At 51.5% G+C, this 24,728-nt stretch overlaps 6 protein-coding genes across 6 annotated transcripts; 3 read left to right on the top strand and 3 right to left on the bottom strand.

Annotated features, from left to right (window-relative positions):
* Positions 1–1,612: 1,612 nt before the first annotated feature.
* N7539_004600 (putative HMG box transcriptional regulator) lies at positions 1,613–4,225 on the top strand (the record flags this gene model as incomplete). The annotated part of the gene is made up of 3 exons (XM_056934202.1): positions 1,613–2,081; positions 2,288–2,433; positions 2,486–4,225. 3 exons carry the CDS (start codon positions 1,613–1,615, stop codon positions 4,223–4,225), a joined length of 2,355 nt encoding a protein of 784 aa, XP_056791743.1.
* Positions 4,226–4,888: 663 nt separating this feature from the next.
* Positions 4,889–8,704, bottom strand: N7539_004601 (uncharacterized protein; the record flags this gene model as incomplete). The annotated part of the gene is made up of 1 exon (XM_056934203.1): positions 4,889–8,704. One exon carries the CDS (start codon positions 8,702–8,704, stop codon positions 4,889–4,891), a length of 3,816 nt encoding a protein of 1,271 aa, XP_056791744.1.
* A 1,121-nt stretch (positions 8,705–9,825) lies between these two features.
* Positions 9,826–10,602, top strand: N7539_004602 (uncharacterized protein; the record flags this gene model as incomplete). The annotated part of the gene is made up of 2 exons (XM_056934204.1): positions 9,826–10,005; positions 10,078–10,602. The coding sequence occupies 2 exons, from the start codon at positions 9,826–9,828 to the stop codon at positions 10,600–10,602; spliced, it is 705 nt and encodes a 234-aa protein (XP_056791745.1).
* Positions 10,603–11,238: 636 nt separating this feature from the next.
* Positions 11,239–12,412, top strand: N7539_004603 (ribosylnicotinamide kinase; the record flags this gene model as incomplete). Its single annotated transcript, XM_056934205.1, has 2 exons — positions 11,239–11,450; positions 11,557–12,412. 2 exons carry the CDS (start codon positions 11,239–11,241, stop codon positions 12,410–12,412), a joined length of 1,068 nt encoding a protein of 355 aa, XP_056791746.1.
* Positions 12,413–12,717: 305 nt separating this feature from the next.
* On the bottom strand, positions 12,718–15,199 carry N7539_004604 (uncharacterized protein; the record flags this gene model as incomplete). Its single annotated transcript, XM_056934206.1, has 2 exons — positions 12,718–15,036; positions 15,104–15,199. The coding sequence occupies 2 exons, from the start codon at positions 15,197–15,199 to the stop codon at positions 12,718–12,720; spliced, it is 2,415 nt and encodes an 804-aa protein (XP_056791747.1).
* A 911-nt stretch (positions 15,200–16,110) lies between these two features.
* Positions 16,111–18,271, bottom strand: vosA (the record flags this gene model as incomplete). Its single annotated transcript, XM_056934207.1, has 9 exons — positions 16,111–16,322; positions 16,406–16,547; positions 16,650–16,992; positions 17,100–17,255; positions 17,309–17,393; positions 17,461–17,606; positions 17,666–17,735; positions 17,923–17,990; positions 18,222–18,271. The coding sequence occupies 9 exons, from the start codon at positions 18,269–18,271 to the stop codon at positions 16,111–16,113; spliced, it is 1,272 nt and encodes a 423-aa protein (XP_056791748.1).
* Between the last annotated feature and the right edge of the window lie 6,457 nt (positions 18,272–24,728).

The raw sequence follows: 24,728 nt of genomic DNA on the forward strand, positions 1-24,728 counted from the left end.
AAGTACGACGGGTCATCGTTCCCCCTCCGATCACCACGATAAGAGAGACAGACCAGGGGCTGTCAGTCCCCAGCACCCCAGCACCTACCCACTTGGGGGGCAAAAGAGCCATCACCGACTGGAATACCAAACCAGAGCGCAACAGCAAGTGGAAAGCCGAGTGGAAACCGACGTGACAGGGATTCTGATTCTGGCTCATCACACATCTCTTCTTCTCGTGTCTTTTTGATTCTTTTCAATTTGTGTTTTTCCATCTGGATCCTCTCTCCACGCCTCCACTTCTCCATTTGGCTTTTTGCGCTAACGCCCGCAGTTGCAGGGACGGAGAACAAAGAAAACCTTCGCAAATTTCGGGCGGCTGAGCTGCTTCTTTGTTCTCACGTTGTGGACACCCTTGGCCTCTGGATTGATTGGCGGGTATCTTCGCATGTTTTCATCGTTTCTCTCTTGGTTGATCTCATCTTCTCCTCGGCTGTTTCCTGGTTCTTTTTCATTTTTGTTTGTTTGATTTTTGATTTTCTTTTTTTCACCTTTTTCCGAAGGGATTAGACGGTCTATTTACTGAGGTGGTGGTTTCTGTGGTGTTTGATTTGGCCTGAATTTCCTGTTTGATTATTCTGATCCTTATCATTGGTCTCGCTGCCATTCGGTTCTCTTGTCCCCGTCGGGTCCAAGACTTCCTTTCCCTTGTTTTCGTTTCTTTTTTCTGTTTCCCTTTTGGGACTGTTTGACATTTTCGGTGGCAGTCTCTCACCCTTGTTTGCGACTTGACTGTGGAGTCTGGATTTGGATTGATGCTCTTCGGATCTGCATCGCCCTTTGTCTTGGTCCACTTTCTCGGCTTTCCCCATTTTGAGAGCTGTCAGGGTGTCGGCCCCAATTGGCCCGTCGCTCTCGTCGCTATAGATCGAGAGAGCACAAACGATTGATACGCGCTGGTGTCCACCGTGGGCCTTCTTTCATCAACTCATCTCTCCTCCGGAACGTGGAAGCTGCCTGATTGGGATCGTGTGGTCCTTTTAAGCTTTCCTTTCACTCGTTCCTCCTTTGCTTCCCCTTTTGCTCTTTCTCTTCCCAGAACCCGATCCGAGCAACAAGCGACTCATACATTCGCTCAATCCTTCCACCTCCCAGATATCTGCTTCTCCCTCGTCAGAGCCCAAAGTGGGCAGGATTGTGTCAACTGGCAACCGTCCACAGATCACACATCTCTCTTCCCGGCTTTGACGACCACGACTTTGTCTCTCACCATCTCAAAGAAAAGACTCGGAGAGCAGTTCCAAGGAATCCATTCAACCTTCTCTCTTCTCCCCCGGGTCTTGCATCGAACGGGGTGGCGTCATTTCGACCCTTGATCCTTCATCCTTGCTCCCACGTGATCCAATACTCGCTGTTGACCACCCTCCTTTGATCACTGTTTCTTTGATCTCCGATTTCCATCAAGGACACATCGACACAATCGAGCCCATTGCTCGGTCAGGCTCATTCCTTCTGATTTGCTCTTTCTTCTTTTTGGGCGCAACGGGCTGTCCAGGTGTGATTCCAACACCTTTGTTCTCTCTCCAACGTGCCGGTTATCCCGTTTCCCCGTTGCAGCCATCATAAAGATATAATGTCTTACGACCGAGTTCTTCCCAACCCGGTCTCTCTTCGCCATGAGACCGCTTCGTTATTCTCCCTGCCCCGGCCCAGCGATCTCCTCGATCACAAAATCATGGCCGGTCCACCGGCAAAACCCTACATGGCGCTGCCACATCGTCCTAATCCAGGCACCGTGGAAAATACCATGTCTGACGGGGTATGCTTTTTATCTCACGACCAGCCCAACAATGTGTCCCAAACGCATCAGCATCTCATGTCCTTTGAGTCACGGCCAAGTCTAGGGAAACTGGACTCGAGAGCCGCGACGTCACCCGGGCAGCGTCTCGTCAAGCCCGGTCCAACGATCACAACGAGCGATCTCGGCCCGCCTCGCAGTGTGTCGCCCTCGGAAAGTTCAAGCCCGGCAAAATCGGCCAAGAGTGATGGTCTCCAATTCTGTTTGTGTCAGCCAGAACCGAAAATTCCCCGTCCTCGAAATGGTGAGTCCGAATCTCTTCTTATCAAGTAACCAATGTGTTTGTCATGAGCAATGCCCGAGTGATGATGTACATGGTCTTTGCTGTCTTGTCGATGTGTGCACTAAACCCATCGCAAGGCACATGGAGAGCAGCGAGGATGGCGCACAATCAACGAGCGACGTGAATGCAAGCTGACATTGACTGTCCGTCGCACTTTTTTCTCCTAGCATTCATTCTGTATAGACAGCACTATCAATCCATCGTGGTGGCCCACAACCCCGGTATGGCCAATCCGGAGATTTCCAAGGTGATTGGTGAGCAGTGGAGGAGTCTATCCGAAGATGAAAAGGGCAAGTGGAAGGCTCTCGCAGAGGTGCGTATGCAGATTAAAGACCAGCACCGACTCAAGACTGACTTTTCGCCAGGAAGAGAAAATTCGCCATGCTCAACAATACCCTGAATATCGCTATCAACCCAGAAGACTTGGCCGCGATGGATCCACGCGCAACCTGGCCTCGGGGATCAGCCACAATCCATCCGGAGGATCAACATGTAACCGTTGCGGTGGACGCATCATGAACGCACCAGCTTCACCCATGACTCCCTTTACCCCCATTGTCGCTGGTTCAGGTTCAGGTTCGCGAGAGAACTTATCAACGAGGTCGTCATTTCCGCACATGACCACCACGACCACGACTGTGATGACGGCGAGCAGTTCGCAGTGCCACAGCAAAGCCGAAAAGCCTCCCAAGTTGATTCACCTTGACCGGATAGACCGAAACAGGAACCGAAAGTTGGAGGACGCACATGCCGTCTCTCCAGACATGAAGCGACGTCGAGTGTCTCATTCTACTGGATTGAAACCATCCACCTCTGGTCATCGAGAGATCAGCCCTGAGTCGCCTTATCCCCGAAGTCCTCACGGGACCGTGACCAGTGCTCATCCGTCCCGCAAAATGATGCCCTTGGTGCACAGTCGAGCAGTCCCCACCGTGCCAGGTCAGACACCACATCCAATGATCTACCATCCTGCACCATCCGTGACTCCAGTGCAAGCGCAGGCTCCGCCAATGCCGGACCCGAGCCTAAAACTCCCACCGCTAAAGACCACCATTGCATCCACGCCAATGACTCCTCGCCCTACCGTGAATGCAAGCGTTGAAAAGGCAGTGATGACGATTCCATTCCTGAACAAAATCAAACTTCTGGCCAAAATATCACCCCCACTGGTTCCGTCCTTCAGAGAAGGCAGCTCGTCCCGAGGGCCCGTCGTTGCAGTAGACGGTCAAGACGCGAACTTGGTCCGTATCGCGGTTGAGTATATCCAGCGTCTTCTTGCGAAGGAAGAAAAGTTCAGCGCGCGTATATTCGATGGGCCTGAGCTGCAGACACCCCGAACAACTGAAAATGGAGGTCCTATGAGAGATGCCACTGTCGATTATCTGAACACAATCTCTGCCTGGCACCGCATCTCAGACGAGATCATTGAATTTGTGAGGAATGATACCAATCACGCGACACAGATGGAGACGAATATACTGGCCCATTCTCATGTGCTCGGCGAGTCAAGCCCCAACACTCAGATCGACTCAATCATCCAGCACAACCGGCCAAGCCCGGACCCTTCCCCCTCTCCAAGATCCATCATCCCAAGAACAGCTTCTCTGCAACTAGGCTCCCCTGAATCCATCCCGACGGACTCTGAATCCCCTCGTGCATCGCCCAGCACCAGCGTATCTGTCCTCGCCAATGAACACACCGATCAAAGTCAATCCCGGATGCCGGGCCTTACCCCTTCTCTCACACCGACTCCCACGCCCACCCCATCATCATCCTCGCCCTCTCGCGTCCCCGTTGCTCTAGTGCCTCGCTATCAGCTCACCACCGCAGACACATTCGCCTGCAGCGTGCCCATCAATGATTCCTATGCTCCACTCGATCACTGGCAATGGATGGCCAGTCTTTGGCGCACCTGTGTCGGTCCCGACATTACCGTCTATGTAAGGGAATGTTCTCGCGAGGAGATTGAGCAATCTGGAACAGTGGAAATCCGACTGGCTGACGCCGGGACGGTCATCTTGAGAAAACTTGTTGGTGCGTCGACTTTTGAGGAGAAAGCTTTGAAGAGGATGGGCTTTGAGATTGAGGACTTTTTGACTCAGTGAGGTGGTGTTGTCTCGTTGACGTGTACTGCCCCTAGATGATGTGTATTCTATTATTATCTGCGCCTGATTACCCCTTTTGTTCCACACTTGATTGTTTTGCGCTTGTGATTTGAATTTGAGGATGGGGTTGAAATTGACAGTGGCTTCTTGTGGGCGTTGAGGGCGTGAAAGGGGCTACTTGGATACTGGGTGAGCAATAACTTTTAGATAATGAGCTGCTCGTCTCTATGTGAAAGAATTGATGGAGTCTTCAGTTGAATCGTCTTGTAATCACACATTGATCTTTCCCGATTTTGGCATCCTGATAAGCGCGCCTGTGAGTGTTGATTATATGCTGCCGCCCATCTCCTTCACTCCTGGGGTAGAGCCACCTCCTTCCTACATCGAGATGGAGCCTGATCCATGCTCATACGGCTGATAGATGTAGACGGAGATAGCTTTGACGCAGGTACAATGTGAGAGCAAGAAATCACTCGTAGCAAAGAGATGGAACCAAGGTGGCTTTCAAAAGTATCGGAAACAGACATTCGAACTTCATTCTTCATTCGTTTGTCGAGAGATATCTTCAATATCTACATGAGTGTATCTTTTAATGAGAATGGCAAATTAACAGACACTTCCACTCCTGGAGAGGAAGAAAATCGACCGACGTCAGCGTCAGCGTCAGCAAGAAAAGCCAACCCGTGGCTTCTTGGTGATCGAGGGCTCGGCAGCGCTGGGAGAATCATCTGACCCGCCAAATAATGAACGTTTCGATGCGTTTTTCGCGGCTTCTTCTATATCTGGAGAAGATGGCGGTCCACTTTCATCGGGATCTGAAGGGTCGATGGCAAATCCGACGCGCGCCCGCTTGACCTTGGCCATGGGCGAGGCCGTGTCTTGCATGGGTTGTGATAGAGTCACGGCGGGTTCTTTACCGCGCGAGAATGAGAGCATGTTCCCTTTCCACTGACCCCTACCCTTTGATGGGCTACCGTTCATTTCGATATTCGATAATGTCTTGGTTTCCCCTTCGTCATCTGGAATCGGCAGACGATGCCGATTAAGAAACCCGACGGGTTTCTTCAAGAACGCAGCCGCTGTGTCTCTTTCCAAGCCCATCGGTAAAAAGGGCTCCCTCTGTATGATTCCGCTCATGGTCCCATCATCCAAGAGACTTTTCCCTGCATGTTGGATTTCCGCCTCGGACATTTCCCGTCTCCGTTTCAACATTCTGTCCTCGAGCGTGTCCCGCAGGACTAATGTCTCCACGTACACTGGTCTGGTCTGTCCGATACGATGCGCTCGCTTGATGGCTTGACTTTCAACATTGGGTTGCCAGATCGGGTTGACGATGAAGATCCGCGACGCTTGGGCAATGTGTAGTCCGTGCGAAGCTTGACGGAGGTCCATGAGTAGGACGCGGACGTCCTCGGCTTCGCGGAAGAGCTTGAGGTATTCGTTTCTGAGCTCGGGTTTGAGGGTACTTGCGTAGATACGGAACTCGACACCGAGGAGTTCGAGGCCCTCGGCGATCCAGAAGGCGGAGTTGTTGTTGTCGTAGAATATGATGATTTTTTCTGTAGCCTGGAGCTCGAGGACTTTGTTGAGAAGGTAGGTTAGTTTGGCGGATGCGGTGGCGACGAATTGGGTCTTTTGAAGGGGGGAGTCTTGAGGAAGTGATTGGAAGAGATTGCGGGTGAAGGTCTTTTTGGGTGATTTGTTTGTTTGTGGCTTTGTACTGTGGTGCAGAGAGGTAGGAGTGGCGGCGGCAGCAGCAACAGTAGGAGAAATATCGGAAAAGTTTGTCGTGCTACTCGCAGACTCCGGTGCGCCTCGAGGAGCTGCTTGTTGATCTCGACGCTCTAGTTCATGGCGGACTTTGATACCAGCACCTGCAAGTCCCTGGGTTGGATCGGCGAGTTTCAGATGCTGAGTGACGAATTGCTGCGCGCGCCGCGCTTGTGTGATACCCATCAGCAAGGGTTCCTCGTCAACGCTGTTTTGGTCTAATGACCAGTGAGGACGCTGTTCCCTGGGGAAATCGTCGATATATATTCCAAGCTCATGAAGATGTCTGAACTCCCGCCAGCTGGCGGATCCCAGCGCCATGCGTGCAATTTCAATGCCTCGAGTCAATTGATCAATGTCATCATCACTCATATCCTGCCGCTTCTTGTCCATGTACTTAATTGCGTGCTCGATCGTGTCTTGGGGGTTTCCTTCCGAACTAGCCCACCAAAAGCCCGCCTGACGGAGGTTGTTGATCGTTTGGTTCAGATGCTTTTGATTCTTCGAATCGAAGATATAGTCTGGCCCCTGGCGCTCTGAAGTAATAGCGTTGACAGCAAGACCGAAGAGGAAGAGATTGATGGATAACCGATCATGAAATGTGGGTTCCAAGTATACGACTTCATTGTACAGTTTAGGTATGTATATTTCCTGGCTGACGACGTTCAGTTGATGACGCACAACTAAGCCTTGGAGTGTTGCTCTGATTGCGGACGTTTTCCGCCGTTGGCCGTCTGCACCGATGGGTTTGATATATTTAGCCCAGTCTGCTGGGTCGTCGGCGCGGGAATTTGACCACGGTTTGAGGTCCAGGAACTCGACCACGATTCGCCGTAGCCGATCGAGGTCTTTCAACTCGTTGTTGACGGCGTTTCCGGTTCTCCTTCGACTTTGTAAAGCGGAAACCGTAATATCTGCAGCAGAATCCGTGTCGCTGGCGTTCACCTCCTGCGATGCAAGGCTGACTTCAACCCCGTAAAGCCCGGCAGACGGTGTTCCCGAAATGACCCATCGGCGCTCGAAATGCAATTGACTTAGAAGATGGATCATGTTGGTTTTTGAGCCATGGCCGGCTACATTGTGACCCTCGTCAACAATGACTCTGAGCCAGTGCAGCTCTGTCAAGGGTGAATTCAGTTGAAAGAATTTATCCCGTCTATTGTTCATCGGCTCCCCTGCCTCTCGCTCAAATCGGCTTTTCGCAAATAATACAATGTCATAGCGTATCAGGTCGTCGGCGGACGGAGTTTTGCCAGATCTTTGGCCGAGTACGAGAACATCGAGGCCCTCGGTATGTGTTCGGATCTCCCGTTGCCAATGATCCAGCAAATTGTTTGGCACAATGACAAGAGTCCCGGGACATAAGTAAACTCGTTTGGCGGGGGGTCTTGGGTAGGATTGACTATGCCTTCCGTGGTACCTTGTTTGGGGCGGATGTATTTCGTATGATGCTCGGTGAGCCTCACAAGCTCTGATGCAGCGTTCGTAGTGCATTCCTTCTCGTTTCATGTCACGGAAGAACGCTCTCCAGGGTTCAGAGTGCCTCTCTGCTGCGGCAGCAGCCATGTTTAGAAGAGACCCAGTGGATTCTCTAAAGCACGTCAAGTCAGGCTTTTGTGGTGTAGACATATACTCTACCGGAATCTTGGGGACGTGGCCTCGAGTTGCGCATATGACCGCGAGAGAAATGAGCGTCTTGCCACAGCCCATAGTCTCTGCAAGAATACCTGGCTTTTCGTTAACAATTCTTTTGTTCATTTCCCCCCAAATCGAAGATGACTCACCACCGCAGGCCTCAGAGTACAGCACTTTGTCAGTCGTGATATAAGCATCTTCCCTGTCATAGTAGTATTCGCGGCCAGTTGGCCCCTGGCAGCGCTGCAATCGTGGATCCAACATTTGCGCTGGTTGTGCCTCCCGTTGGACCATCGTCGCAGCCGAACGGCGCTGATAGGGGTATAGATTTGTCCGCAGGCCCAGGTCAACGAGCTCGTCATCTGATAAAAGCTGCTCAATAGCCCTTTGAGACCAGGCATCCTTCATTTTCTCCACTTGAGGGCATGGGTCTTGCAGTGTATTGAAGATGTACCATAGGGATTCGTCCTCGGAATCTGCAGGCTCAGGCTGACAATCGCTAAGCTCGGCAAGAACATGTGGATTAACCCACACTTCAGGAGACGTGTTGACCTTGGTCATGACAGACTTCAGCGCAGCTCGCAACTTTGTGATCGACCGCTGTGTATTGCCGCGGCTAGTCATGATGGGGTTCACATATATTCGGAGATAATTGGTGCAGATGGAGACCTCCGAGTGAACCCAACAATGGGTTTGAAGTAACTGAATCTCCTGTTCAAGCACATTGCCCTCTCTTCGCAACATCATCTGAAGCACTCCGATAGGTAAGAGTGAAGCAAGTTCCATATCCTGTGTCTTCTTGTGGGTCCATTGTAGCGGAGCCATGCCGTTGGATGTGTTGAACGACTGACTCTGAGGGATTTGAACTGTCTTTGAAGCCTTTTCTGACGCTTCTAAGCAAATGGGGTCTTCTTTTTCGAGCACGTGATCAACTTCAATGTCAGTTGAAGTATTCACGTCCTGTGGCTTCATTTGGTGCCAAGACGGATTGTCCAACGGCCCCGGATCCACATTCTCTATACAGGGCTGAGCATCGCCCACTTCTTGCCCGCATCTGGATTCAGAAAGCTTCATTACAGGCGAGCTTGCCAGGTGAGCCTGCAGTGACTCACCAAAAAGCAGCCCTGGTCAGCCGCACAGATGATATGAGTCTGGCAAATTCATGCAGCATGGCATTTGCCTGGGGGAGGGGGGGGGGGGACTGACGGCGACATGGACTTAGTGAGTGGCAGAACGTACACCGCTCAGCCGATAGCTTGGCATGCCTATTCAGGCATGGTATACGCCTGTGACTGGCTTGCGTGGAGTGTGGACACAGACACTGCATCCTTAAGCCACGTCAAGGGCTATCGACGTATTCTAACGGACTCATGTGCGGAAATGAAGAATTGCTAGATCAAAGGACTCTCTGTCGATGTTCGGTGTCGCCGACTGTGAGAATACCTACCTCAGTATATATATATGATTGTAAAATCACAGAACTTCGAGATCCTCCTGCCGGAATCATCAGAAGACCCTATTGAATTGGGCAAGTCGAGGGCAAGTTCTTCACGGTGGAAATGGTAAGTCGTAAACACTTCATACAAAAGAGCTGGTGTTTGAACAATACGGGTATGACCTCATGTGATGAGCTTCATGCGCTGCAAAGCCTTGCTCTATGAGATGAGTACATTAGTCTCATGTGGTCGAGATCAGAAAAGTCAACAAGAATTTATGAACCCTTAAGTATACGCTTTTGGCTAGTCTCCTCTGACAATATAGCATATTCCCAAAAGGCAGGCCAGGATAAGTGAACTTTATGATTCGAGTCTGTATCTAACAGGCGCAATCATGACAAAAAATACAATTGCAGCGGATTGCTTGGAGTTTCCAATCTCTTCGGCACCGGAGACTTGTGATCTGCCTGAGGACGAGCGAGTGTCCTTCTCAAAAGCGGCGCCATAACTGAACTTCGTATCTGGCAATTCGCCTGGCTGTCAAGACCTCTCTACTTCTCGTCGTGAGTCTCAGCCCCAAACCGCCCCCTCTCACATCGTTATTCTCGTCATAGCTTTCTATCCCCTTCATCCTGTTCGTGTATTCTCTTTCATCCTATAAGATATTCGTTCCATCACTGGAAAGCGATTCAATTTCGTTCAACTCGTTGACCATCCACAGATACCACGTCTTCTTGACCACACGTGCACCTTCCAATCATGGGTCACAGAGGTTCCTGGACGCGAAAAGACCGACCGTCAGCGGCCCGCAAAGAAACACAGGATGTCAACACCGAGCTCAGTAAGGCTCTGCCTATGGCCAAGGATCCCGAGTTCTTGGGGCCAAATGAATGTTTCTGGTGCGAGATCGACTGCAAGACTCCTGAAGCGCTTCGAAGCGTACGTTAAGAAGCCATGATTGTCACCCTCCGTTCCATCAGAGCCCATAGACTGACTGACCAGCGGACATAGCACTTGATCTCCAATGTGCACCAAGTGGGCTTCACCCTCTGCCCATTCTGCGGCGACCGATTCACCAAGGCCAGCATCCTCATGGGCCACCTCGAGAACGGACACTGTGCTGGTGCTCCCGGCCTGAATCACCACAGCATCCTTTGTTTGTTGAAGGATATCGGCACCCCGGGCCAGCTACTTAGATGGACACCTTATTGGGTTCAATGGATTGAGGAAGACACGAGCAAGCCGGGCGAGGATCCAAGTCACCGGTGCTTTATATGCTTCCGGCTCTTCGAGACACGCCACGACCTGGAATGGCATACGAGATTCCCCCTGTCGAATCCGAGTCGCTCTCCTCTGAGACAGTACCAGTGCCCAGACAGCTCTGGTTGGTGCCGGAAGACTTTCCATAGCCTGACGGATCTCTTCAAACATCTGGAGAGTCATGCTTGCGACACCATGAGCTTTGAGGATCTCCAGATGATCCAGGCTGATCTAACTCGCGCCTTTTGGGGATGGGGGACCCGTCAGCTGTGGTAGTCATCTTGAGCATCGTGGTCAATGAGATCATTGACCCTCACTCTCCATAGGTTTGATCAGCTGATGAATCTCTCATTTCAGATGCGATTTAGCCTCACATCGTGCGATGGATAAGGGTGTAGGATCCGGGATTCGGCGCTTAGGCTCACATCACCGATTGTGCCAACAACGAAACCGCTAGCTGTATGCGGCTAGCGCCCGCTGCAGCTGTGACTATCACGTGCCTTGTCGCTCTACAGCTGGATGCTGTTCGCCTTGTTGTCGTCTCTGTGGTCAATAATATATCAGCTGACTCACAATGACTACGTGAGATCACGTAAACACGATGCCATACAAAAAATTGATAATTTCAGCAGCGTGCCTTATTCAGCTAGATGTTGTGAACTTGATGCCATCATCATTCGTATAACTACGCACATAATTCATATTCAGGAACCTCACCCGCTAAGGTTATCAATGAGACAATGAGATAAGCAATGCCATCATCCATCACAACCCGCTATCGATAAGCAAGCCCCTCCATAAACAACCATACAATAATATCCCCACAAAGCCCCTCAAATGAGATCTTGTAGGTGCTCACTTCAAAAGTGACGGATCCCAGTCCTCGACTGCAACAAGATCAAGACGACAGTGATGCCTTCTCAAAGGGACGAGGTCCAAAAAGCTGTCATTGTCGGCATTTCAGGGCCTTCATCCAGCGGCAAGACTACTCTGGCACGACTTCTACAGCGCATCTTTTCGGGAGTTCGTATTGCCTCGGCGTCGGATGAGAGCGTGAGCTCGGAGAACCCAAGATTGAAGACCTTTATCATTCATGAGGATGATTTCTATTACCCGGATGACAAGTACGTAGTCTACATCCTGCACTCATGAGATGCCCCGGTTACTGTCATGTCATGAATCCATAATACCAGGTCGTAACTTCTAACTTATCTTCCTCCCCGCCAACAGAATCCCATACACAACAACCCCATCAGGCAAAACTGTCCAAGACTGGGATACCTCCTCCGCAATAGACACATCATTCCTCGCCCAAGCACTCTCCTACGTCCGCACCCACGGCCATCTCCCACCCCGCCTCCAAAGTAAAGAAGACCAAAACGAGGAAGCAGGGCCATGTGTCTCAGAAACCTTGCTCGCTGAGATCCGCTCTGAGGTCGAGCAACGCATCCTGTCCGCTGCTGCGCGGTTGAAACCGCACTTTCCGACTCTGGTGTTCATGGAGGGCTTTTTGCTATATGCACCGCCGGACGGATATGCCTTGTCCAGGGGCGAGGACGGTCATTCCGCGATGGCAGGTGATAAGCATTATCCGACTGATCACGGGGCACTGAAGCCCGTTCATGCGCAGATTGGGTTGCCGTTATTCTTGCCGGCGGCTTATTCGACCGTCAAGGCGAGGAGGGAAGGGAGGAGTGGGTATGTGACGATTGGGCCGGCGCCGGATCCCCCAGCTGCAGTTGAAGAAGGGAAGAAAACGGAAACGGAGATGGTGAACGAGACGGGGAAGCCGCAGGAGGTTGACCTTGAAGGCGAAGATGATCGGCCGCCGCAGAACTTCTGGACTGATCCACCTGGTTATGTTGATGACATTGTTTGGCCTCGATATGTGCGTGATCATGCATGGCTACTGGTTGGTGGAGATGGTCCCACAGAGAAGGGCGAGGATATACAAGCAAGGGTCGGAGAAGGTGTCGAGGTTCGCCACGATGTTGGTATCAAGGTAGCACCGGGGAAAGGCTCCGTGGGAATGGAGATCGTGTTACGATGGGCAGTGGATGAAATTATGTCATTTTACATTGATTGAAGATGACTCGAAAGGTGAATCGTGGGATGATAGGCAGGATATGATCAATTTCAATGAATGAGCCCTATTCTATTTTCGGTCTGAGATTGGCTAGACCTAATCTCCTGCATCGCTAAGAATGTTGTTGTTCAATTGGCAAACCACACTACCGGACTTCACGGATGTCTGATAAGAGAGATGATTACAGTATTATAGAGCATCGGTGAACTCTACATACGTGACGCGGTATTTCCATAAACACCACAGATGGTTACCACCTAGGCACTCTCTGTCAGCCTGAAGCCGCGCTGCGTTTCCAACCCTCGTCAGATCCCATCATTGACTGGGCCCCTCCAGCCGAAGAGGTAATCGAACCGATCTCGCATATTGAGTTGAGGCTGGCTGCTCATTACCTGCGACGATGGGTGCGTTGTGTCCTGTTCGGAATGCATCGGACCATGAACGGCCTTCAATGGTTCGTCTCCCAACTTCGCGACAATCTCAGATACCTCACGAGACACGTCAGTCGTATCGATTTGCTGCCGCGTTTTGTCGCTTGCTGGATGTCTCGACTCGGGCAATTTCATATTGAGGAGACGAGTACCCCAGTCTTCCACAACCGGCTTCAAACGATTGAACTCATTGTACAAGTCAATATTGATCGGGGCCTGAAAGAATGTCAATGCGACGAGAGCAACGAAAAACAACACCAACCAGCCGAGCATTGATCTGGGTTTCGAGCGATAGTATGTTCCCTTGAAGGTGACCAGTCGCGATCTGGCCTCCGCGCGCACCACTTCATGCTCATCATACTCAGCTGCAAAGTATCGAGCTTGCAGCCCTTCCTCAACCTGGTAACCATCCCTAGTGGCAGTGATACGAGGCGTCCAGCTTGCACCTTCAGCTTCGGGCAAGCAAGTTTGCCAAGTGATCACAAAAAAGTTAAGATTCGCCAAGGTGCAGATGACCTGCAGTTGCGTGATCCCCATCTGGGCTTGGGGCTTCGAGTCCAACTGAATGACCTGAAAGTCCGCAAGTGGTGTGTCAAGATGACAGCTGAACTCCCCATCTGGACCTCCATGTATGTAGATTTGGAAGCCGCATTGTTCTGCCCAGAAGTCACGGTGTATCAAGTCCAATGAGCAAATCGCAGTGTACTCAAACATGGGAGCACCAAAGTGACCGGATTCTGAAAGCAGGCGGCTCGAAATACTATGGTTGACCCTAAAGTCGCGAAGAAATCCATAGAACTGAGCGTCACAGGGACGAAGAGGGATAACCAATTGTGATTGAATGAGTCGGAACTGGGCAATTAGACAGCCTTGAACGATCTCGTATTTTTGAAAGTGTAAACTTCGGAATTCTAGACCCTGACCATCCGGGATCCGTAGGTACACATAACCATGGTCAGTTGCACTGAGATCAGGCAGTCCAGGAACCACAAGTGAGTACCAGCCTCGGGTTTGTTTTGTCTGAAGACGAAGACTAAACATTGCTTGAACCTTGTACCAGGATGGCCTGACGTTTGAGGAGCAATTGATGTGGAGAATTTGTTCTGTTAAACGAAGGATCGGCTGGTCTGACACGAACATACGCGGAGGAGGCGTCTCGACGCGATCACTGCGGACCGGAATCTCCCCATTCAAGGCCGGAGTTCTTCCAATTGACGCATAAGTTGGGTTCGAGAGTGCGGTCTGGTCACACGAGCTACCAGCCGATGCGACTGTTGAGAGTGTTTCAATGTCGTTCAAAGACGAGCGAGCATCGCCGAGATCATTTTCTGATACAAATCCAGCGGACGCGATCGAACTTGCGTGAGAACCGGAGACATCCTTTGTGTTTTGCGTAGAATCACATGTTTGTTCGATTTTCGCGCAGCCATCTTGCGAAATCTTCTCACCAGGCACTACGTCTGAAGCCGAGAGCTCGGACTCAGTAGCAGATAAAGTCGGCACAGACGTTGCCAAAGTTGTGATCTGGGAGGAGTCAAGCTGGACATGTGGTGTCTTCAAGCTCATCGGCCGAGGGATCAGACTTTTGCGGGAAAGCTTGGAGTGTGAAGAAGTTGTCGAGGCCGATGATTGTCTGCCTCTCATTTCAGCCCGTTGTAGATTCTTGAGCGTCTCACCCCCGTATGGCCTTTCCGAATCTGTCACGGAGTCAGGCAAGGAAGCTGCCCTGGCAGTTCGCTTGCGCGGGTTTGAGGGGGATTGTCCGCCTGCACTCTGATGACCCGGGGATGATCCCCCCCGCAAAACCGTGGCGTAGATGTCGTCGAGATCAGGTCCCGGAGACCCATCAGGTGTGCTATCTATTCGGAACACTCGACCTAGATCCGGGACGTGATACGTGGTTTCTGTGGAGCCGAACTGCAGGGTTGCATGATCTGGAGATGTCTCTGGAGTAAAAGGGAGCTCGGTCTTCATTGTCATCGGGATCTCTTCTCCACATCGAGCTGACGGCGTTGGAGTTGCTTTGCTTTCTTCATATTGTTCACTGTGTCTTCTCGGGCTGTCGCACGAAGCTCTTGCACTGTCGTCCTCTTCGCTGTTCTCGGTTGGGCTGATTGTGAACTCCAAAAAATGTTCAACTAATGGATGGCGAGTGTCCATCACGGTAATCCGAGAACCGGGGTCACACCAGACCTGAACACACCAGCTGTTGTAAGCATCCAAGGCTCGACAAAGAAGACTTTGTGGTGAGTCAACATACCTCGACGGTCATACAAACACTGACTGTGTCAAGGGGATCGCCGGACCAGTCACACCACAGATCAAGATTGCAAAACGGGTTCGGAAAAGTCTCCATGATGCCGATTGTTGATGGTGAGGTTGTAAGAGCAAATGGCGAAGAAGGTAGGGTGAAAGGTCACCCAGAACATTGATGCGTGGAAAGAGCTTAGTGTCATCAGGGAGATGTTTCGGAAGGAAGTGATGAGGAAAGAGGAAAGCACACGACAAAGTAGGCAGGTAGGTAGGTAGGATTGAACACACAGTCAGATCCACTTGAGACGAAAATATTGGCACGGGGAAGTATGTAGTCGCACGATAAGAACTTTTCCCTGAGCTGAAATTCGGAATAAGAAGAGAGAAAAATTAATGATTGGAAAAGCGCAAAGCATTGAATTTGCACACACTACCTCCATCGAAATGAAAAAGCGAGGAAAAGCGAGAAGCAAGAGCGCCAGTGTATGTACATGGAAGGGTGAGCGCATCCACAATTCGTCAGGATGAGTGCACCTGTTTTTGTAGAAAAGCAAACAGCAAACATGAAAGGATTCAAGCCTCCGTCCGCTCTTTCGAGTTTATCCATTCCACCAGCGCCAACTACTCAACGAGGAAGAATAACAGAGCAAAAGATAAAGTCAACAACTTTCAGAGCACCAGACCAATGGAACCCAGATTCGTTCGGTAAAGTCATGTCGAGGGGGACCCAAAAAGCACAAAGTCTAGCAAGTCTCTCCGTCTATCCAGACAGACAGGAAAGCAAGTTTCATAATAAAAAAAAGTAGAGGAAGTGAAAGCCAGGATGTAACCGTCTAGGTCAACAGCCCGGCTGAGTGACAAAGGAGAGACAAGAAGGTCGAGATTGTTGGTAGATTTGATGCATTTGACACAGCGGCCACCGGCAAGCGTTTCGGTCGTAGAATTCAAAGTCCTGCAATTGCACTGTTCGTGATCACCGAGATAGATATATGAGGCAATCGCGGGTGTCTCGGGTCACTGAGGACTTTCGTTCACGGGGCCATAACGGTTACTTTCAGGTCCTATCTGCGAAGGGAGAATCGAAGTTGCCGATGGAGGTTGTTCGAACAGGCCGCGTGCACCGGATCCATTAGGGGCAGGGTTGTAGCCGCGCTGTAATGGAGGAAGAATCGTCGTGGCCTCGGGCGTTTGATATCCGGATCGAGGGTAGCCATGCACCATCATTGCTGCGGTAGAGTCCGGTGTCTGCTATCCGTTCCAAGGAGGAAGACAAGTCTTAGCCCCGAAGCTTTTCACATCTAATACTCACTTTTGGGGTGCCGTACAGGTGTGCCAGGTTGGTTCATAGTCATCATCTGCCCAACTGAGGCTTGCTGACTGGGACGGGATTGACCAGATGAGTCAGTCATTTGCGACATTGAGGCGGCGCTTGGGTGAAGGCCGTATGACATCTGAAAGGTGAAAATTCACAAAGAATGTCAGTAAACAAGATGACATGAGAATTGGAGAATCGCGCCGCGCGCGAATTTGGAAGAACAGTTTGTTGGACGAACCCCATAGTCTGGCACCACCTGACTTGTCTGATAAGATTGCATTGCTGGTTGTTGGTAGGCAGCTTGCTGGTTGTACATTGGCGTGGGTTGGCTGTATGGATCGATCGGACGAGCCGCCATTCGAGGATCTTGTTCGTAGATATTTTGTCGCCCGTAGTCGATCGACGTGCGATGGCGCTTGACGGGAGGTGCTCCATAGTACTGGCTGTAGTCGCGAGACGTGGCCGATACAGGATAGGCCGCAAACCCAGATACAGCAGGCGTCATCTGCACCGGTTGACGTTCAGGTGATCGAGGCGCAGCCGTCTGAGGGAATTCATCGGGACGAGGCGCAGACCGTTTCCTGGTACATGCCGTGAGCATTGAATCCCGAAGGTTCTAGTGTACACCTCCCGGTAAAATGCGCCAGACTGTTGAGGCCATTCGAGAAGGGCTTCCGTCAGAACTCACATCATCGTTCGAGGCTCTTTGCGTATGCGCAATTTGACACCTTGATCTGCAAAAGACCGCGACAAGAAGGTAGATTCCATCATTCCGGGAAAGTTCTTAGGCGGCGAGACTTTAAATCGATCTGAGATGACAGTTTTCAAGTATGTCACAACATCCCTAGCCGCATGCGTCAATTTCCGGATCTCAAAGGTGGATAGCAGATGACCTACTTTCGCATCTCGAAGAGGGTAAACTTGAGACGAAACTCGCCCTCGATCTTCACCGACAAGTCGCCGAACACGAAGAACCCACCATCTAAACCCACAGTCAGCAACAGTGACTCTTAGATCAAGTGAAAAGCGTCCGACCTGGGAAATCATACCGCTATTATCCACGTCCTTCAACCGGTGAAGAGACGAAACGAGCGTTCCCGCTAGAGCTGTAGAAGGCGCAACAGGCACCGGACGATCCTCTGTGGCATCGTACAGACTGCAGCACATGAAGTAGTACGGACTTTGCAGATAGTGTCTGTCGAGAACGTCAGCACCCAAGGTCATCGACAAACCATCGTGTAGCAGTCTACTTACTGGGCCAGGTAGGAGCCTTCTTCGCGCACCCGAAGCTGGACGATCGGGGGCGGATCGATGGGTTTGCGCTCTGTCAGTGCCCGTCAGTACATCACCAGCCAGCACGTCTCGCCAAAAGTCCTCTTTCCCCTCAGTCCAGCACCCACGTTGCTGGTCTCATCCGTTCTGCGAGGGGCTGCAACGATCTTGGTGCGTTGACTACCGTCACCCGCAAAGATCATCACACCGGACGTGCTTCATGCAAGACCATCACGTACCTTTCTCTTTGCCCCCAGCAACGCGCGCCCGGTCGGGCTGCTGGCGGATGATCAGATCAAAATCAGAACTGGTGTGGGACAACATGGTCAGTGGAGTTCCCTGGATGAACGAGTAAGAGTTGCGACCCGGTCATGCTCTCAAGATACCAGCAGCAAGACGCAGGGAACTATAGCAAGCGACTGAACAACGACGTGGGTTGTCTAAGAAGACGGAGCCGCAACGAACAAGTACAGGACAAGATCATCAAAGAAACGGAGGAGACATTTCCAGCTGGTGAAGCTGTGTCTTGGCTACGTACCTCTGAGCTTCGCGCGAAAGAGAGGCGTCGGTAAACGTCGATGCACTCATCAAGGCGGACAGGTGGAACCGATGACCCAGATAATTGAAAAGGTTTGATACAAAAAGAATTAAGGGATCAGCGAAGACCCAAGGCAAGAGCAGTCCGCGGATGAAGAGACCGGGGAAACGAGCTCGAGTTGAGGGCGGAATTAGTTAGGTTGGTTCGGGAGGAGCGATACTAGCGCGTTGTCCACGGATGCGCAAGTAGTGGGAGGGAGAAAAAGGCAACGGGACAAGGAATGAGGATGGACACAGGAGGGCGATTGCAAGGAAAAAGAATGGGCCCGGGGAAGCTCAAGAGCGCAGGACGAGTCACGATGTCGTTGACAGTGTGTGCGCTCCGGTGGATGAAGATTTGACGGCGGGAGGTTCCAACTGATGACTTTGATGGTAGACGACGAGTGGTATCGGCGGTGGATGGAAAGATTAGCTGTAGTGGGGGGTGGGATGAGGCAGGAAGAATGGAAGGCGAATCCAGACTTTGGGATGGAGCGTTCCGGGTGCAGTACCAGCGTTGAGTCGTCCACGACAAATAAGGTCCCATGGAAAGCAACCCAGCAACTACCGTCGGATGTGCGCCAAAAAGCACAAAAAAATCCACCAGAGTCAACCCGCAGAGGCACGCGATCTGTTTAGAGCTTCTGGCAAATTGATGACGCAGAAGTCAAGAGGGTGAGAGAGAGTGTCACAACGTAGGTAATGAATCGAGACCACTAGGACAGTTGGAAGAAAAAATTGCTCCGAGATTTCCCACAATTTCCTCTTAGATCTCGAGCAAGGGCTTTTGATGAAGCAGCAGGACTATAGGAGGATGGACCCTTGGATTGTCGAGTAATGCAACAAAGGTAGAAGTCGCGGGATAGGTCAATTTGTGACGGTGGTGGAAAAACCAATGCGGGTGCGCCGCAAACGGTACCTGCTGCGAACGGAATGAGATGACTACAAATGCAGCACCCCCGAAAATCACGAAAGCACCCCGTCTTAAGAAATATAGGCCAGTAGCAGCAGAGCTGAGAGCGCGGAAGAAAGTGACACACTGCGACAGAAAAGAGAAATTCGAAATCGGAAATGGTCCAAGGGGAAGAACGAGAAGGGAAATAAAATGTGCAAGTGAATGCGACTGGAAGACGCCAGATCAAGTCCTAGGCGAGTGAGTGACCTTTGTCACGATAGAGGAAGTCCAGTGGAAGTCGCGGAAGCGATCGCTGGGGTCGGAAGGCAATAAGGCCGGAACGATCTCTGGGACGAGGCAGGTCGACACCGGGAAGTGTCAACGGGAGCAGTGGTGCAGATAATGCTTCAACAGAGGGTGCGCGGATGGTCAAATTCTCAGATCCTCTGAGATACTGGCTGAGTACCCGATCAGCCTTGAGAGCACCGACCAAGACCTTGACTAGGCGTTTCCGACCGCGGAGAGTGCGGACGGTTGGAATGATGATCTAATGCTGCAGGAGCAAATGCAGGTCCCGGACGTGGCCCCTCCACAGTCTATTCAGCGCGGACCGCAATTGGGCGTCGATATTTTGCACGCGGGCAAATCAGCGTCGGGAATCGACTAGTAGCCTCAAGAGTCTCAGCCTCGCGTCGACGCTAGCGGAGAAGGAAGAAAAATTGGACCTGAAAATTTTATACAAGGTGCAGCCAATAGGGCAGTTGGAACTTGGCGGAAGATGCAGGGAGAAAAAGAGAGGGGCACAGAGAGAAGAATGGGGGACAAACTCCTGCCAAGTCCGCTGGCTCAGTTGTCTCGCCGCAGAGTTTGCACGAGCCACAAGAGGCGAGTGAATGAGTAATGGAGATCGCGTGTCCGGCACCTGGTTGGAGCCGGCGCAGCAAGGGGATAAAGGTCCCGTCCCGGGAGGAAGCGAGATGTTCAGGCGCGATTGAGGCAACAGGAACCTCCGAACAGCGATCAATCCCCCGTCTCAAGAACCTGTTCGCACCGTGATCATGTACTAGAAGGGTGTAAACTGAACACAGTGGAGTGTGGGCGGTCTCAGCCAGCACGCTGCGTGCGTGACGCCGACTTGGGGAGTAAGAGCAAGTTGGTCGTAGTACTAGTAGTGTAAGTTCACTAGGTACTCTGTTCAAGTGTCCAGCTGGGGAGTGGAGCCCGAGAAGGCTTCAGTGGCCGAGGACCGTTGTGAATCCGAATGGGTCGCCCACGATCGAAAGCAGCAGGCGGTTACGCCGGCAAGGAACTGGAAGAAAAAGGGAGCACAACGATAGTCGCGTGCAAAATGGATATTGAAAAAAAAAATGAAGAGGAAATAAGAAAAAACCGAATCACCCAAGCAAAGCCGAAACGGATTCAGCTGGTGGTAGGTCCGGCCTGAACTGGGTCGCCGAAGTCTACCACGGTTGGAGTGGACACTGGTGGCACTGATGGCACTGACGCTGGCGACGATCGGGATGATGCGCACATTCAACCGGCCGGGTGGCCGAGCGTCGTCAGAACTTCGGAGACTTGGTTAGTCCCAGAGAAGGGACAGTATGCACGCAAGAAAATATGATGTGCGAAAGGGTCAAATGCTCAGAAAACAAATTGGAACACACTAGGGCCAGGGAGGTAAGAGTAAGTAAAAAGTAGAGAGGTTGATCAGTACAGTTCATTCCCACAAAGAAGCCCCTTGTGCAAGAGCAAGACGGTGCAATGGTACGATGGTAAGAAAGAAAAAAGGTTTTCTCGACGGCACCGAATCAGGATAGCTAGAAGAGAGGTGGCCCTGGTGATCGACTCGAGTCCGTGAGCTAGTCCGGGCCTGCGTCTGCAAGAGCACCGTCTAGGAAGCGTCCAAACCGCCCTTCTCGGCTAGACAGGCAATAAATGCCAGGATCACGGATGTGAACAGCAAATGAGCTACTGGTGAACTCCGACAAGTGGACTCGGTCCCAGCTCCGGCGTCTAAACATTCCAGTCAGAGTGGATTCCAGGATATGCACGATTCAAGCCGCATGGCCTAATGCTCGACCAAGATCTGGGGAAAGGCGACCGAGAAATGGAGATGGACCTAGGCTCGTCACTGCTCGTCACTCCGCTGGGCTCACGGTGAATGGGAGGCTCCCAAATGCAGTGAAAGTACTGTATTTCGTGCAGGAGGGGAAGATGTCCTTGCGCAAGCCTGATTAGCTTTTTCTCAGTGAAAGCACTAGGGCCAGTCACGTCCGGGGCTGGGCACAGCAGCACTGCAAGGCCGTCACAGAAGAGCGGAGCTTCTCGAGCGGGAGATCCAGCTACGGGCCCTGCACGCGTACCAAGTAATATCGCTGTTCTCGCACCCACTCTGAGTCTGTGGTACACACCTGACACAAGACGATGCGGAGCCGTCGACACGAGGTACCAGGATGTGATAATTTGAAACCGGGGCAATCAATTCGAGGAAAGATGATCAGCCCAAATTTCAGATGGAAGACTTTAGTGAAAGAAGACGGGATGACATAAAAAAAAAGCAAAATCAAAATCGAAGTGGTTTGAGTGCGATCACGAGGAGGGCGTGCAAGTCTGCTGAGCGCCGAGCCTGACCGATGGTCGGCCTGAGGTCATCTGACTTGGCGATTTGGTCTAAACTTCTGAAGCCCCTCGCAGGGTGGTTTGTGAGAGTACAAACTCGCGCAATTCCGACCAGCGAAGCCAAGAGCCAGATCATTCCCAGATCACTGGATGGCGGACAAAATAGATGTCCAAGAAGGATGTATCACAAGGCACACTCGCACCAAGTATCCTCCAAGATCGCAGAGTCCGTGATAATTAGGATCTCAGGCAAGAAGGAACTACCAAGTTCCTGTGCGCACGGTATGCCCGTGCCTTTGTCTAGAGCTTGTCGAAACCCGCAGCTGAAGATCGATTCTTTCTCGCCACAAGCATCCACTCAAGGTTTTCGACTTCGTCCCATCAGGGTATTCTGTCTCACTCTCCTGAGCCGCCGCCCCTGATCTGACTTGAGGTCGAGTTCACAGTGGGAAACTGACCACGGAAATGACCCTTGCCGTAAAGCGTTCGGGATCGATCTGACTGCCTGTGGCTGTGGATTGAGCGAGGTTTGTTGTGTGAAAAAGTACTCCGGTCCTCAGACAGTGCCAAAGAACCTTTTTTGAATTGAGAGGACGCAGAGAGGGCACAGCAGAGCTTCTGAATTGGGAAACCTTCATGGGGTGAGAAAGTTTGCAAAGCAACAACTCCGATCCGAAGTCGACGTAAAGTCAGTAGTGAGCAGCATTTGAGGAGGCAAACTCAGCATGAAAACACTCATTGTTGTCGCATGCTTCGATCTATCACATTGTGCTCTAGTCATGCAAGCTGTGGCGCCTGTGACTACTGCAACGGAGCGAGATCGAGAACCCAGCCGGACCCGACACTCTGGAAACCGATCCCAATTTCGCCGGACTTCCTGCAGGTCGAACGCTCTCTCGAACTTTTTCTGCGAGTTCTTTTTTTCCCAGATTTGATTCGGGCGCACGACCTTAGAGTCCATCCGCCGACACGGTCATGCGTCAGCACCTGGAGCATTCTTCCGGGCTTTTCCAACTGCGCACCCATTGGGCCTCGTGCATTAACTCATGTCCAGGAAGATCCAGGCTTGACTTGTGCAGAAGAAACTTTTGTTCTTTGGTTTTTGTCTTGCTGCAGAGTTTGCGTGCGCCCTACGTCTGACATTCGGATGGGGGCCACCTGAATTGCGATGATTACTGCCAACCATCACACTAAGAAAAGCGAACAGCGGGTGCGGGGTGTTACTCCGGCGAAAAGTGTCGGCGGCTTCATTGTCAACTCAGTAAGCGACAAACGCGGCGAAGATCGGAATCAATCGTGACAGAGTGCGGAATTGCGGCGACGGGTTCGTACTTCAGTACGCAGGGTATCTCCCGAATAAGTTTCGGTTCAGAGTTGCTTGCAAAAATTCGACAAGGATGGAACACAGATGGAGAGAGAAAGTCTTTGACACGGCCACGCTTCATTGGCGAGTGTACTGTCAGCTGAGTTTGAAGGAGTCGATAGTGCGGTGATCCTCTGCAAGGGTTGCTGTCAGACGATAGGGCTTCTGACGAGTCGAGCGTTTCTGATGATGCAGTCGAAATCTCCGTTGTGTTGTAGAGATGGGATGCGAGGGCGCAATCATTCGCCCAGTTAGCCATCAGATCGACAACTCGCCTCACAGCCATGCGCTGGTCGGAGCTTCTTATTCCAGGAACGCCGCGGCGTTAGTGGCCCCGCCGATAGGATCCGCCGTCGTCCAGACAGACTGAGCCAAGACAGAAAAAACGGTCCTCCGAAGATCGTCCGGACGCTGGCGGGAATTGAGGTTGGAAGATTTTCATCACGGGCAGAATGATCCAGTGGTCATGCTGTTGAAGTGGGAAAGACTGTCAGACAAAAAATATCTTACCCAGCTCATATCATAACTGCAGGCTAGTGATCTTCCTGATCGACTGGGACACAAGATTGATGGGCCTCGCTTGCATTGTGCTAAGCCCTCGGACCTTTTCACTCTCGACACAAGCAATCATCATGACGAGGCCCTGAGTGGACGTCTAGAGAACTCTTCTTGTCGATGAGCGCAGAGAGGCGTGTGATGATTTTCAATAGGACAAGGCGTGTCGATCTCGATAAGCCAAGGTAAGGCTGAAAGTATGACTTGAGTATTGCAACCAAACCGGACAACTCAGGTGAGCAGATCGAAGAGCTACCGAACAAGAAACCAGGCTCACGAGATTGACATTCAATTTTCGTCAAGGCATACGAAAGAAAGAAAGAAAGATAGAGAGCAGACGGAAAGAGAAAGGAAAAGAAAATCCCAAGCAGCGCGTAATTTTCCTTTTGATCGCGCTAACGAGAAATCAATGTGCCTCCACCAGACACATACCACTGTGGCTACAAGAGGATCCGAAGCTGGCGAGCGAACAGCCCGCCAATATGGGAGCGAAAAAAGAGGATACCCTGCGCATGATAATCAAAAATCCACCGCAAGATTCATCCGAATCAGCCCAGATAACGGTAATGATGCTGAATCAGGGGAAGGAGAACGTCGGATAATCAGTCCAAAACAAACAGTGGCTCGTCTGCTCTGACGCACGACAAAGTGGCACCCGGGAATTTTCTTCCTCTTAGGCTTCTTGCGCGGGTAGTTGCTGTTCATAAGCGGGACAGCCGGTGGGACATGAAGTGCGCCCGTCCCCATCGGGGGATTCAAACGGGGATGCTTCGTCGAGCGCATGCGAAAAGAGGCGTCCGTGACCCTGTGGTACGTGACTTGCAGACCGACTCGGTAAACCTCCGACATTTGATGAGAGGTTTTCATGGACTGAGAATCCTGCGCAATCTGAATTGAGTCAATTAATCACCAGAGCAGTATGACATGGACAACCGTTCGTCTCCTCCAAACCTGGGAGCCAAGAGAGCCGGAGAATATTACGCAGGATTCAAGATTGTGGCCGACCTTTCTGCCTCCAGGCCTTCGTCCAGGCTCCA

Source organism: Penicillium diatomitis (assembly GCF_028827545.1).
Source record: "Penicillium diatomitis strain IBT 30728 chromosome Unknown utg000004l_segment0_segment0, whole genome shotgun sequence".
Classification (NCBI taxonomy): domain Eukaryota; kingdom Fungi; phylum Ascomycota; class Eurotiomycetes; order Eurotiales; family Aspergillaceae; genus Penicillium; species Penicillium diatomitis.